The following is a 15482-nucleotide window of genomic DNA, read 5'->3' on the forward strand; positions in this document are numbered from 1 at the left end:
CTGTCATATGCAAGCTGAAATGGGTAGTATATTCTTTGATCGATTGTCTACCTTAATGAACTTTGTCTATTATTTCACTCTTAAGTTCGTGTACCCTATTATTATGTTTACCCCTTATCTCTATGTGTGCTTGCTGTGTAGTGGCTAAGGAATGTTTCGTCCATCCTGTAACGCCATGGATGGACGGAAATGCTTTTCATCTCTTACTACCTTAACAATATTCCTGCCAAATACAGGCTTCACTGATCAGACCAGACAGATGTGCATTTTGTTTATCATAAGATGTTAGTTCATTAAACTCTTCAATCAATGCATTTCTTTCTGAGCTAGTTGCATTTACAAAATACTTCACGGGCGAACACTTAAAGCCATTGCCAGAGTTGTGACTCATAGCTTGCATGCGCTTTGAAGCACTTGAAATGCACCCTCCCTCTTCTTTGAACTAGCTGCAGGTTTTTCAGTAGAATTATCACAAATACTGCTTGACATCGTCCAAATATTTGAACACTATCTTGGCAAAGAGCTACAGCACAACTATGAGTGCACTAACAATCTTATTCTCAGACTGTTTACAACAATGAATAATTAACACCAGAATGTGTGGACTCTGATCGCCCCTTCCAAAGGAACAATGTGACTTTGACCATTATCCAAAGCAACTTTGAACCTGAATTACATGGACATCGGTCATTTCTTCGAAGTTTAAGTTTCACAGTGTGGATTAGATTAGATTAGATTAATACTAGTTCCATGGATCATGAATACGATATTTCGTAATGATGTGGAACGAGTCGAATTTTCCAATACATGACATAATTAGGTTAATTTAACAACATACTTAAGTTAATATAACAACTTTATTTTTTTGTGGTTTTTTCTTTTTTTTCTTAATTTATATCTAAAAATTCCTCTATGGAGTAGAAGGAGTTGTCATTCAGAAATTCTTTTAATTTCTTCTTAAATACTTGTTGGTTATCTGTCAGACTTTTGATACTATTTGGTAAGTGACCAAAGACTTTAGTGCCAGTATAATTCACCCCTTTCTGTGCCAAAGTTAGATTTAATCTTGAATAGTGAAGATCGTCCTTTCTCCTAGTATTGTAGTTATGCACACTGCTATTACTTTTGAATTGGGTTTGGTTGTTAATAACAAATTTCATAAGAGAGTATATATACTGAGAAGCTACTGTGAATATCCCTAGATCCTTAAATAAATGTCTGCAGGATGATCTTGGGTGGACTCCAGCTATTATTCTGATTACACGCTTTTGTGCAATAAATACTTTATTCCTCAGTGATGAATTACCCCAAAATATGATGCCATATGAAAGCAATGAGTGAAAATAGGCGTAGTAAGCTAATTTACTAAGATGTTTATCACCAAAATTTGCAATGACCCTTATTGCATAAGTAGCTGAACTCAAACGTTTCAGCAGATCATCAATGTGTTTCTTCCAATTTAATCTCTCATCAATGGACATACCTAAAAATTTGGAATATTCTACCTTAGCTATATGCTTCTGATTAAGGTCTATATTTATTAATGGCGTCATACCATTCACTGTACGGAACTGTATGTACCGTGTCTTATCAAAATTCAGTGAGAGTCCGTTTACAAGGAACCACTTAGTAATTTTCTGAAAGACAGTATTGACAATTTCATCAGTTAATTCTTGTTTCTCAGGTGTGATTACTATACTTGTATCATCAGCAAAGAGAACTAACTTTGCCTCTTCATGAATATAGAATGGCAAGTCATTAATATATAATAAGAACAACAAAGGATCCAAGACTGACCCTTGTGGAACCCCATTCTTGATAGTTCCCCAGTTTGAGGAATGTGCTGATCTTTGCATGTTACGAGAACTACTTATTTCAACTTTCTGCACTCTTCCAGTTAGGTACGAATTAAACCATTTGTGCACTGTCCCACTCATGCCACAATACTTGAGCTTCTGTAGCAGAATTTCATGATTTACACAATCAAAAGCCTTTGAGAGATCACAAAAAATCCCAATGGATGGTGTTCGGTTATTCAGATCATTCAAAATTTGACTGGTGAAAGCATATATGGCATTTTCTGTTGAAAAACCTTTCTGGAAACCAAACTGACATTTTGTTAGTACTTCATTTTTACAGATATGTGAAGCTACTCTTGAATACATTACTTTCTCAAAAATTTTGGATAAAGCTGTTAGAAGGGAGATTGGACGGTAATTGTTGACATCAGATCTATCCCCCTTTTTATGCAAAGGTATAACAATAGCATATTTCAGTCTATCAGGGAAAATGCCCTGTTCCAGAGAGCTATTACACAGGTGGCTGAGAATCTTACTTATCTGTTGAGAACAAGCTTTTAGTATTTTGCTGGAAATGCCATCAATTCCATGTGAGTTTTTGCTTTTAAGCAAGTTTATTATTTTCCTAATTTCAGAGGGAGAAGTGGGTGAGATTTCAATTGTATCAAATTGCATAGGTATGGCCTCTTCCATTAACAGCCTAGCATCTTCTAATGAACACCTGGATCCTACTATATCCACAACATTTAGAAAATGATTATTAAAAATATTTTCAACTTCTGACTTTTTGTTCGTAAAGCTTTCATTCAATTTGATGGTAATACTGTCATCCTCTGCTATTGGTTGACCTGTTTCTCTTTTAATAATTCCAAATTGTTTTAATTTTATTATCAGAGTTGCTGATTTCAGACATGATACACATACTCCTGGATTTTTTAATAACTTTTCTTAATATAACACAGTAGTTTTTATAATTTTTGATAGTTTCTGGGTCACTACTCTTTCTTGCTGTCAGATACATTTCCCTTTTCCGGTTACAAGATATTTTTATACCCTTAGTAAGCCATGGTTTGTTGCAAGGTTTCTTACGAGTATATTTAACTATTTTCTTGGGGAAGCAGTTTTCAAACGCATTTACAAAAATGTCATGAAATAAATTATATTTTAAATTGGCATCAGGTTCACGGTACACCTCATCCCAGTCTAACTGCTGTAGGCTTTCCCTGAAATTTGCAATTGTTAAATCGTTGACTGACCGTACTACTTTGGAGGACTGTTTAGTATTGCTGAATGGAACTATGTCATATATTGTAACTAGCTGGAAGTTCTTTGTTTCTACTACAAGATGGCAGTGAAATCTAAAACTCAATCTGGGATCGACTTGGATCGTCATTCCCACATATCTTTCATTTAAATATGACACAGGCACATTTTCTGCGAAATTTGCAACACAAATAGTGCTGCTCACCTAGGGAAACAATAGACAGCCTTCCTAGGCACCAGGACAAAACTGATGACACAACATGACCTTTATGATTTCCTTGAATGAATACTGAATTTGCTTCCTTGAATGACTACCAAATTTGCACATCTAACTGTCATGTCAGATAATATACAATGCTTAGTGTATCAAAGAAATAGTTTTGGGAAGGTCAGAGCCAGGGAACGAAATATTACAGTGGAGATAAAATGTGAGTGTAGGATATTAGTGTAGTAGTATGTACTGCGAAGACTATGCTGATGTATTGGATAACAGACAGGAGGTAAATGATCTTCCTGGAAACCAGAAACTGTTAAACCTCTGCTTATTGAACCTGCAGTAAAAGCAGCAGGCAAAAAGGAATACAAACGTCTCAAAAATGAGATCGACAGGAAGTGCAAAATGGCTAAACAGGGATGGCTAGAGGACAAATGTAAGGATGTAGAGGCTTATCTCACTAGGGGTAAGATAGATACTGCCTACAGGAAAATTAAAGAGACCTTTGGAGAAAAGAGAACCACTTGTATGAATATCAAGAGCTCAGATGGGAACCCAGTTCTAAGCAAAGAAGGGAAAGCAGAAAGGTGGATGGAGTATATAGAGGGTCTATACAAGGGCGATGTACTTGAGGACAATACTATGGAAATGGAAGAGGATGTAGATGAAGATGAAATGGGAGATACGATACTGCGTGAAGAGTTTGACAGAGCACTGAAAGACCTGAGTCGAAACAAGGCCCAGGGAGTAGACAACATTCCATTACAACTATTGATAGCCTTGGGAGAGCCAGCCCTAACAGAACTCTACCATCTGGTGAGCAAGATGTATGAGACAGGCGAAATACCGTCAGACTTCAAGAAGACTATGATAATTCCAATCCCAAAGAAAGCAGGTGTTGACAGATGTGAAAATTACCGAACTATCAGTTTAATAAGTCACAGCTGCAAAATACTAACGTGAATTCTTTACAGACGAATGGAAAAACTGGTAGAAGTTGACCTCGGGGAAGATCAGTTTGGATTCCGTAGAAATGTTGGAACACTTGAGGCAATACTGACCTTACGCCTTATCTTAGAAGAAATCTTAAGGAAAGGCAAACCTAAGTTTCTAGCATTTGTAGACTTAGAGAAAGCTTTTGACAATGTTGACTGGGATACTCTGCTTCAAATTCTGAAGGTGGCAGGGGTAAAATACAGGGAGCGAAAGGCTATTTAAAATTTGTACAGAAACCAGATGGCAGGTATAAGAGTCAAGGGACATGAAAGGGAAGCAGTGGTTGGGAAGGGAGTGAGACAGGGTTGTAGCCTCTCCCCGATGTTATTCAATCTGTGTATCGAGCAAGCAATAAAGGAAACAAAAGAAAAGTTCGCAGTAGGTATTACAATCCATGGAGAAGAAATAACAACCTTGAGGTTCGCCGATGACATTGTAATTCTGTCAGAGACAGCAAAGGACTTGGAAGAGCAGTTGAACAGAATGGACAGTGTCTTAAAAGGAGGATATAAGATGAACATCAACAAAAGCAAAACGAGGATCATAGAATGCAGTTGAATTAAGTCGGGTGATGCTGAGGGAATTAGATTAGGAAATGAGACACTTAAAGTATTAAAGGAGTTTTGCTATTTGTGGAGCAAAATAACTGATGATGGTCGAAGTAGAGAAGATATAAAATGTAGACTGGCAATGGCAAGGAAATCGTTTCTGAAGAAGAGGAGTTTGTTAACATCGAGTATAGATTTAAGTGTCAGGAAGTTGTTTCTGAAAGTATTTGTATGGAGTGTAGCCATGTGTGAAAGTGAAACATGGATGATAAATAGTTTGGACAAGAAGAGAATAGAAGCTTTCGAAATGTGGTGCTACAGAAGAATGCTGAAGATTAGATGGGTAGGTCACGTAACTAACGAGGAGGTATTGAATAGAACAGGAGAGAAGAGGAGTTTGTGGCACAACTTCACAAGAAGAAGGGACCGGTTGGTAGGGCATGTTCTGAGGCATCAAGAGATCATAAATTTAGGATTGGAGGGCAGCGTGGAGGGTAAAAATCGTAGAGGGAGACCAAGAGATGAATACGCTAAGCAGATTCAGAAGGATGTAGGTTTGCAGTAAGTACTGGGAGATGAAGAAGCTTGCAGACGATAGGGTAGCATGAAGAGCTGCATCAAACCAGTCTCAGGACTGAAGACCACAACAACAATAACAACATACTGAACCTTTCAAATTGACTACTACTCATGTAATTATTGTTGTGGTTGGCAGGAGAGCCAACACCGTGTTACTAGAGGAAGCCGAAAGGCACGCGTTTTAGCTCACGCAGGCTGGCGTGAGGTCTGGAACAGGACAAGGGAATTAGAATTTAGAAAAAAACTAACGTAGCTGGTGGAATACTTAACTTTAATCCATTAATGCTGAATGTCGCTTGTGACGCTACATGATTCACAGTATCAATAGTAACTGGTAATGGCGCCTTGCTAGGTCGTAGCAAATGACGTAGCTGAAGGCTATGCTAACTATCGTCTCGGCAAATGAGAGTGTATTTTGTAGTGAACCATCGCTAGCGAAGTCAGTTGTACAACTGGGGCGAGTGCTAGGAAGCCTCTCTAGACCTGCCGTGTGGCGGCGCTCGGTCTGCAATCACTGATAGTGGCGACATGCAGGTCCGACGTATACTAACAGACCACGGCCGATTTAAAGGCTACCACCTAGCAAGTGTGGTGTCTGGCGGTGACACCACAATTATCTTACAACAAAACTTTTACTATGCATCAAAATGCCACTACAGCTCCACTGCATCCACTGAAGGAACCTACAATGAAAAGTAAACACTATCTATGAAAGTAGTCGAGCTGACACTATGCTGACAGGTTGAGGAAAAGTTTTCACAAAAACATTATTTACAACTCATTTTTGTTGCTACATCAAGCTCAAGATTAGTGACATGGTAACTGCTACAGTTTAATAAGTGTGTACTTGGAAGACATTTGATTCAGCAGTTCAAGAACATATCCAGGAAACCCTTAGGCAGAATTCTGATTACCCTAATGCACAATGAGTTTTCTTTTACATGCATATTACGAGAGGGGCAATTTAATGCAAGAATATACTTATACATGCATTCTTCTTTAACTTACTGAAACATGTGTTTTTGATGTGCTGCTTGGACAGATGCCAGAACTCTGTCCAACTTTGCTTGCTTCACATGTCCAAATGTTGCCTTCTCAACCACTTTCCCATCTCGGAAATAAGTGTCAGTGGCATAGCCCAGCTGTCCCTTTATATGGTAACTTCTTGTTGGTCTACTCAAATGAAATTTCTGAGCTGCTCGTGCTCCTTTATTTATACCAATAACTGCAAATGAGAAATTATCAATTTATAATCTATTCCAATATTTGATACCGCAATTTATTAAATTGTGGCATAATAAACAAGTAATTGTCTTACAGAGTTCTGTAAAACAATAAATGCTAAATATAGTATCTGGTTGTTAACTCTATTTTTCTTCTGTTATTACCACCTCTAATAATGCTACTAACACTACCTACTATTAGTGCTGCTGATACAGCACCATTATTTTCAACAGACATTACTACATGCTCTAATGAGCGTTTCTGCCTATTAAAATGGTGTACAGAACCAGAGTTTGAACCAGGATCTCTTCCTTGCATGAATAACACAACATTCTGGGGGCAATAGGTGATTTAGCATATTGATGAATGAATTGGCCTATATTATATATTGGTCCCAATTTTGGCTCCATTAACAGATACTGGAATGACGATTTTGCAGCAAACATAGAGAAATTACACAGCAGATCACCAGAAACTGGCAGATATTGAAGAAAGAAAATGTTAACTAAGGCAGCTAATGGAGGAAAAGAAAGCGAGGGATGGGAAAAATAATACTTTGCTCACATGTACACTATTAGTGTGACTGCTGCTGCATTTCAGCACTGGTATCAATGACAATACAAGGTCTGTTAGAAAACTATCTGACCGTTGGCCAGGGGGGAAAAAAACTGGCTTACCTGGAGTGTTGGACAACTAATTACCCTCAAAATACCTCTTTTGGGACTTCACACACTTCTCACAGTGATGCCACCATTGTTAGAAGGGTACCGAAAAAACATCTTTTGGAATGGAGTTGATCTTGGCTTTCATTGCTACCATAATGTCCTCTAATCTGAAACTGTGTTTCTTTCAAAGACATCTTGAGTTTGGGGAACATCCAGAAGTTGCAGGAGACAATATCATTACAGTAAGGAGCCTGTTGAAGCACAGAAATCTGTTTTTTTGCCAAAAAAGCCTGACTCAAATGCAAGATAACGTGTTGCATGTCATGACGTGGGTGCCACGTCCGGTCTTTTGGGCTGCACAGCATCACCTAGGCGATGGAGGACTTCCCTGTGGTTGTCTTTGGTGATTGTTTGACCCTGTGGTGCGTACTCATGGTGTACCAGGCTGTTGGAGTGAAAGAAAGCAGTCAGCATCACTTCGACATAATTGGTGGGCCTCCTTTGGCCTTTGTGATGAGGAATGTTTCGGCTGTGATGATTGGGATTTGGTTTCCGGAGCGTACCCGTACACCACGGGCTCATCATACAGTGATTATGGTGTGAACAAAATCAAGGTCGCTGTTTGTAGAGTCCAGCATTTACTGTGAGACTTCAACACAAAGTTGCTTTTGCTCCACAGTCAGCAGCTTAGGAACAAATTTCACCAACACTCTCTTCATGGGTAAATCTTTGGTCTTAACAGATTGTGTCAAGAAAGCACTGACACCAACCTCTTCCGTAATTTCCCTGATATGCACATGACAGTCTCACACCACCACCATGTTCACCTTGAAACAGTGACAGTCATTTCAGCAAGTTGATGGCCAACTGGACCATGGCTTGCTCTCCACCGATGTCCAGCTGCCTTTAAACTGCTACCTCATTCAACTGCTGCTTGCCAGCATTTGACGCTATCAGCAGGCAGGAAAAAATTCACACTCGCGTGAAGCTGATACTTTTCCAGCAAACCTCGTTTGTGGGTTCGGACCTGGACTTAAAGGCTCAGCAAACTTTTGTCTCGTTCGACATCTTATCGCAACTATATGATGAGTTGTTACCTTGACTCCTTCCATTACTTATACTTCCCCAAATACTTTCCATTGCCATATTACTATAAGCCTTTTTGAGACTGACTTAAATCATTTACAGTGGATTCAATGTAGACCTTTTCAGCTATCATCTGGGCTGTGTTTTTCTGGTACGCCGAGTTTCAGCCCTTGATAAGTATAATTATGTTACTGATAAACATTACAGTTTTTATAAGTGTCCTTTTAAGTCACTGGAACATATTTTATTTCAGTTGAGGATATGAATGGAACAAGTACAAATCATTGTTGATTCCATATTATGTTCTCCCATCCTGAGTTTACATCTATCACTATGGCTGCATTCGTCAATGTGGATTTTTTTCTTTCAGTAATTGCAGTTTATACACCATACCTTAGTTTGCAAAGCACAATTTTATGGTCTATACAATCAAAAGCCTCAGCAAGACTACAGAATATGCTAACAGAATAGTTTTTGTGGTTTAGCTCTGTCAGAAATTCATTTGCGAGACTATTCAAATGAGTAACGTGTCAATGGTAGATCTAGGTGTCCTGTACAGGATGGACAAAGACCAGGGAGTGCTCAGCATGTTATACCAGTCACTCTAAGCAACTAGTTTGAGGTGCTCTCTCCCACTGAAACTCATCCAATAGGACTCACTTCATCTTCTTTGGGGAAACTTTTTAGGTCCAGTGTCCATTAATCACCAGCAGTTCCAATGTACAGTGAATGATGGTACCCCTTACGGAAATGGCAGCAAGGGACAGGAAATGATATCAGGTGCACTCAGTGTGTAAGCCTGGGGCCTTATTCAACATGTTGAAGAGGCTATTCCAGCAGCCACTGTTGGAACAGGGTGAAACCAATTACAGATTGTGGCACATCTTGGAACAAATGATGCCTGTCATCTGAGCTTTGAGCCCATACTTGTGTCATTCCAATGAAGCTCACAATTTGCAGCATTGTCTCCAGAATTGATTTTGACCCTTTGGTTATGAGTTGAGTAGAAGGACTGCACTAGAGACTTCGAAGATTTTGTGAGAAGCTAGGCTGTGACTTCCTGTACTTTTGTCATATGGTTGAGAACTATAGGATCCCATAAATGGGTCAGGTGTGTACTACACATCAGAGTCTGCTACTCAAGTAGCTGACTGTGTACGAAGTGCACACAAGGGGTTTTCAAATTTGGCAACTCTCCATCCAATCCAGATAACGATAGCTGTTGGAAACCCAGAAGTATCAGTATAAGATCAAAAGAAACGCCTCCCACAGGTGAGGGTATTAAAATCCTAATGGTAAACTGCCGCCAAAGCATTCCCAATAAAATTCCAGAGTTTGAAGTGCTCATGAAATGTAGTGAAGCTCACATAATACTAGGTACAGAAAGTTGGTTGAAACCTGAAACTGATAGCAATGCGATTTTTGGGGAAAATTTAAGTGCATATTGAAAGGATAGCCATTGGTGTATTTGCCACTGCAGACAAGAAATTCAAATCCATCAAGATAGAAATTGAAGATGCATGTGATATTGTTTGGACAAGACTTGGTATCAGGGGTGGGCATAAAATAATAATCTGATTCTTCTATTGCCCACCAGACTCACATCCTGATGTAAACAAAAACTTCAGAGAAAACCTCAGTTCACTTGTCTATGTTCTTCCACCATACTGTAATCATTGGTAGCGACTTTTAGTGATTCAAAAGTCAACTAACAAAATTACAGTCTTGTTAGAAGTGGGTGTGATAAGAAATCCTGCGAAACATTACTAAACGCCTTCTCTGAGAGAACAAATAACTTGGAACTCCACATATGATGAAAACACATTGGCCCTATTGGTAAAATGCAGACCTGACCTCTTTGAAGATGTCCACACTGAAACTGATATTAGTGACCATGATGTAGTTGTGCCAACAATGATTACCAAAGCAAAAAGGACAATTAATCCAAGCGGAAAGATATATATGCTCAGTAAACTACATAAAAAATCAGTAGTGTCACATCTCAATGGGGAACTTGAAACTTTCAGCACAGGGCAGAAGCATGTAGAGGAACTACAGCTATGCACTGGATAGATATGTACCTAGTAGAAGAGACCATAATGGGAGGAAACCGCTATGGTATATAGTCAGTGTAATGAAACTTCTAAAGAAACAGATTACTACATAACAGGCATAAAACAAAGCATAGGGCTACAGATAGAGATAGACGGTGAATGAAACACTTTTGGTTCTCAAGAGAGCAATACATGATGCCTTTAGTGACTACCATAGCAGAATACTGGCAAATAGTCTTTCACAGAACCCAAAAAAATTCTGGTTGTATGCAAAGGCTGTTTCCGTACCTATAATGATTTCAGCTTCGGTGCTTTCTACCAGCGCTTGAAGTCCCGGTACTTTTCCAATGGAGCTTCGACAGTTTACAATTACAATACCGATTGCTGCTTGGTCCCCGCATGTCCTGACTTTGGTCCACACCCTTTGAGGCTGTAGCCCTTTCTGTACTTGCCCGAGGCCATTTAACGTAAAAAACCGCTCAGTCCACATCACACAACCTCTGCTACCCGTCTAGCTGCCTGCTGTGTGTAGTGGACTCCTGACCTATCCAGCGGAACCCGAAACCCCACCACCCTATGGCGCAAGTCGAGGAATCTGCAGCCCACACGATCGCAGAACCATCTCAGCCTCTGATTCAGACCCTGCACTCGGCTCTGTACCAAAGGTCCGCAGTCAGTCCTGCCGACGGTGCTGCAGATGGTGAGGTCTGCTTTCATCCCGCTAGCGAGACTGGCAGCCTTCACCAAATCATATAGCCGCCGGAAGCCAGAGAGGATTTCTTCCGATCCATAGTGACATACATCATTGATGCTGACATGAGCGACCACCTGCAGATGGGTGCACCCTGTACCCTTCATGGCACCCGGATTGTGGTAGTGAGTACTTTTCTAAGCTAGACCTTATTTTATCAAGTTTTTTCTTTGTATAGGTAGGCACAGCAAACTTTTTATGAGTTCCAGGGGACTTGTTCAAATAGTCTACGGAATATTGAGGATCAATAAAAGAATCGTTTACATTTTCGATACTGCAAGGTAAAACTACTGCTTCTGTTTTGTGTTTGTTACTAACCTTTTTCCTACATACATCACATATTTTCATGCCACTAATGATTCCTAAGTCTTGAGAGCACATCCAGTCTGTTACATTCCTTAGTGATTGTACACAGACTTTCTTATGTTGTTCTTACAACATTTAGCAGCAATAATCGCCCAATTCTTCTGAGATGTCATTTCTGTTAAGTAACGAATTCTACTATCAAAAAGTATATATATATATAAAAACAAAGATGATGTGACTTACCAAACGAAAGTGCTGGCAGGTCGATAGACACACAAACATACACACAAAATTCAAGCTTTCGCAACAAACGGTTGCTTCATCAGGAAAGAGGGAAGGAGAGGGAAAGACGAAAGGATGTGGGTTTTAAGGGAGAGGGTAAGGAGTCATTCCAATCCCGGGAGCGGAAAGACTTACCTCAGGGGGAAAAAAGGACAGGTATACACTCGCGCACACACACATATATCCATCCGCACATGCGGAGAGGTGTGTGTGTGTGTGTGTGTGTGTGTGTGTGTGTGTGTGTGTGTGTGTGTGTGTGTGTGTGTGTGTGTGTGTGTCTATATAGATGTCTGATATATTACCACATACATGGCATGGCGTACACTAAGACTACACCGCTCTATACTAGATCACTTGGACGACTTAACACTAAAACACAGTACAATATAGAGCACTCATAAGTTTTTTTTTGCTATGACTATTTCATACACATTTTAATGTAGGATTGAGGCCCCACTTACGGCCACATTAATGACACGTTTTTTTGGTTTTATCATGTTTAACTTGTAGTAAATAAAAATATAATACTTAATCTTACCTCTCAATAAATTAAGTTTCTTCTGATGTTTTGTACAACATGTAGAATACAAAAAAACAGATTGTGTGTTGCTTAAAGAAAAACACTACATAACTCAACTTCTGCAACATAGAGCTTTCCATTAAATGGTGACTACAAACAAGACCAAACAAAGAAACGTTTCTGTAGACAACTGAATAGCACATTTCATATTGCTTATTATAATCTATGGTAGGACTGCCTGGTATTCCAAAGGAGCTTAAAACTGCACCCATTACATCAAGGTGGCCATAAGTGGGGTAGTGGCCAAAACTAGAGCCTTGACCCTATATGAAAATCGCATGTTTTTCTATAATGAAAAGTGAATGTCATATAAAATCATACGATTCTTAAGTTATTATTTTTTGTATACTTTATTCTCGCATTAAAATAACATTTAATGAAGTAATGGACAATAAGAGGGTAATGTTGCATAAAAAGGCTTGTTAGTATTACATAGGCCTACATTAGTATTCATAGCCCAGAAATTGTCTGCTTTTAACCTCACTCGTGTGTACTGGGGTAGTAAAATATTATTTTATACAAGAACCCATTGAGGTCCCATCTTGAAACTTTGCATGCATGTAGTCAGTTAGACTGGACAACACATACAATTTTTATTAAAAAATCCGAGGGTATGTATTTTGGAAATTTCAAATTTTTTTTTTTTTTTTTTAATAGTTTAAAAATTTCAGATTTAGGTAGCATTGTCATGTTACATATCAAGTTGAAGGGAATTTTTAGAGGAAAACAATGGTGCAAGTTTGAGCTCTCAAGGTTGTATAGTTTTTAGCCACACCATTTTAAAACAATCATCAATTGATCAAAAACAAAGGTTTTTTTTTTATTTTTAAACCCTTGATACTCAAAAACCAAAAGTCAGAAAAATTTCAAATGTAAACTAGCGTTAGTGGGTACACTACCTGAAAAAAAATTCGTCCAAATCTGAGAGGTCGTGGTTCAAATCATGTAGTACAATTGGTTGATTTGACGTGGAATGACCCATGACAGAAATATACCAGTCTGTTGCCAATTTTTTTTCATAAACTCTTTCACTAAGAAAATTATAATTCTTTGCGTATGTAGAGAACACAGAGAAAACATTTGTCCTTCATAATGATTCTTATTCTTTTTATCCATAAAGTGAAAAAAAAAAAAAACCGATTGTCATTCCATTGCTGGTGTAACCACCAATAAAGACAGCTTTATCAAAGACATAATGGTCTAATCCAACAACTTCACAGTACTGTGCAAAAGAATTATAAACGTTCATAACAATGTCTAAACTAATATACACATTCCTCTCACCTAACGACATAATAGTTGGTTCATGTATGTTTTCACTAGGGCTGTTACTACAAATGAACACTGTCCATGGTTAGCAGTGGTATTCTTTGAGTTTACGTATTAACGAATAAATCAACGTAAATTTTTTATCCTTACCAAACACTCCTGAGGTGTCTCTACCAAGAATCGTAGCCCATGAGCATCGAACATCTTGGGGTTGATACCGTGGTCCCGTAACGAGTGGGCTATCAGAATATTTCGGAGCCACAGAAACTGTTAACGATTTGGTTGGGTCTCCTTCAATATATACATGATTTAACGGCGGTCGGCTTTCAAGCTTACATAAATCTGTACAGGGAAAGCGAATACATTACAGGATATTGCCAATTGGTTCTGTCTTCGCAGATTAGGTCTGGCATTGAATAGCAGACATCCTAGCGCATACAAAGACGGACCTTCACAAATATGTCCAATGAGCGTTCTCCGAACGTTATTTACGCTTACACCAGCATTTTTATACACGCAAATAACTCCGTTCAATAGTTTCCACTTTAACTGTGCCTCTGTCAAAACCATGTTAGCAAAGATGGAAAAATAAACTTTCACGAGATCGAAATTTCATTCCACGTACAATAACACACACAATGGTAACAAATAACAACATGAACAACTCGCACATCATAACATAAACAACGACGACATGTCAAAGACTATCTTGAAGACATTCTTATCCACTAGTACTCGGTCGCAAGTTGCACCAGAGACTATGTGTGGTGAAGTGAGATATATACATAATTACATTAGATTTAAATTAGATTAATTATTCATTCCACAGACCCATAAGAGAACTTCTTAATGTCAATTTAGATCTGGCGCAGGCCTCTAAGTCGTGGCAGAAAAACGAAATGTTTGGCAGTGTACAAAGCGTGTTAGAAAACAGTGTTTCAACGAACTAAACAGGATCACAGGAGCGTTTCTTGCGATTTACAGTATAGTACATGGGATACGATCATTCTCCTAGAGTAGAGGTGATGAAACTTTAAACAACCCGCTGTAGTGTATCAATACACATGTATTTAATAGGTTCGTTCCACACAGGGAGCAGTAGCACCAGCAGTTTGGCAGGTAAATTCAGTGAGGGACAAAGTACGCCGTTAGGAATGCTTGGAGGGCTGCACGCTGTGCTATTCTGGGAAGCATTTCGAAATCTCTCTCTCTCTCTCTCTCTCTCTCTCTCTCTCTCTCTCTCTCACTCACTCTCTCCGCGCTGGATCCCCAACGCAGCTTTGCGTCATTGCGCGAGTAATGGCGTCTATGTGACTTCTATATCGGATGAAGTTATTTGAGCTTCTATAGTTCATAATTTTTCTCTATTGCGGGGTAGAGAATAACGATGATAGCCTGTTGGGCTGATAGATTTGAATCAACGTAGATCTGTAGCACTTGTATGCAGTTTGGTAACGCACCACAATGCACGCATATCCGCCGAATGGCCAAAACAAGGTCCTGTCGCATTAACTCAGTTCGCTTTGTTTCTAGACGAATTGCAGAAGGTGGTGGCAATGGCTTTGTCCGACGTCTGCTCAGTTCCGACTTAAAATGGAATGATCACATGCGCAGAGAAATGGAAGCAGTTGCAAGATGTGTAGGGACTGACTAAGACCATGTTGGATATCTACTGTAGCAGATTGGTTCGAGAAAGGTGACTCGTTTCGAGATATGAGAGCGCCAGAAATATAATTCACTTGTGGCTGTGATCCAGCGCAGGTATGTGGCTGAATGGGAGGACCTGATTCCAAATCATAGACGTCATTTCTAGCGGATAGCGTAACACTAGAGTAGTGAAAAGCTAGTCTAGATTTCTTACGACCT

The 15482-nt window shown here is 39.2% G+C and overlaps 1 protein-coding gene across 1 annotated transcript in view; it reads right to left on the reverse strand.

Moving 5' to 3' along the window:
* LOC126457444 (pseudouridylate synthase TRUB2, mitochondrial) overlaps positions 1-14313 on the reverse strand; it is a 29532-nt gene extending 15219 nt beyond the window's left edge. The window contains exons 1-3 of the mRNA XM_050093726.1: positions 14066-14313; positions 13767-13958; positions 6408-6624 (exon numbers count right to left, since the gene is read on the reverse strand). Of these exons, the coding sequence (XP_049949683.1) occupies positions 6408-6624; positions 13767-13958; positions 14066-14186 (530 nt within the window). The 5' untranslated portion in view covers positions 14187-14313. The remainder of the gene's footprint in view (positions 1-6407; positions 6625-13766; positions 13959-14065) is intronic.
* Between the last annotated feature and the right edge of the window lie 1169 nt (positions 14314-15482).

The sequence above is a fragment of the Schistocerca serialis genome, chromosome 2 (assembly GCF_023864345.2).
Source record: "Schistocerca serialis cubense isolate TAMUIC-IGC-003099 chromosome 2, iqSchSeri2.2, whole genome shotgun sequence".
NCBI lineage: Eukaryota > Metazoa > Arthropoda > Insecta > Orthoptera > Acrididae > Schistocerca > Schistocerca serialis.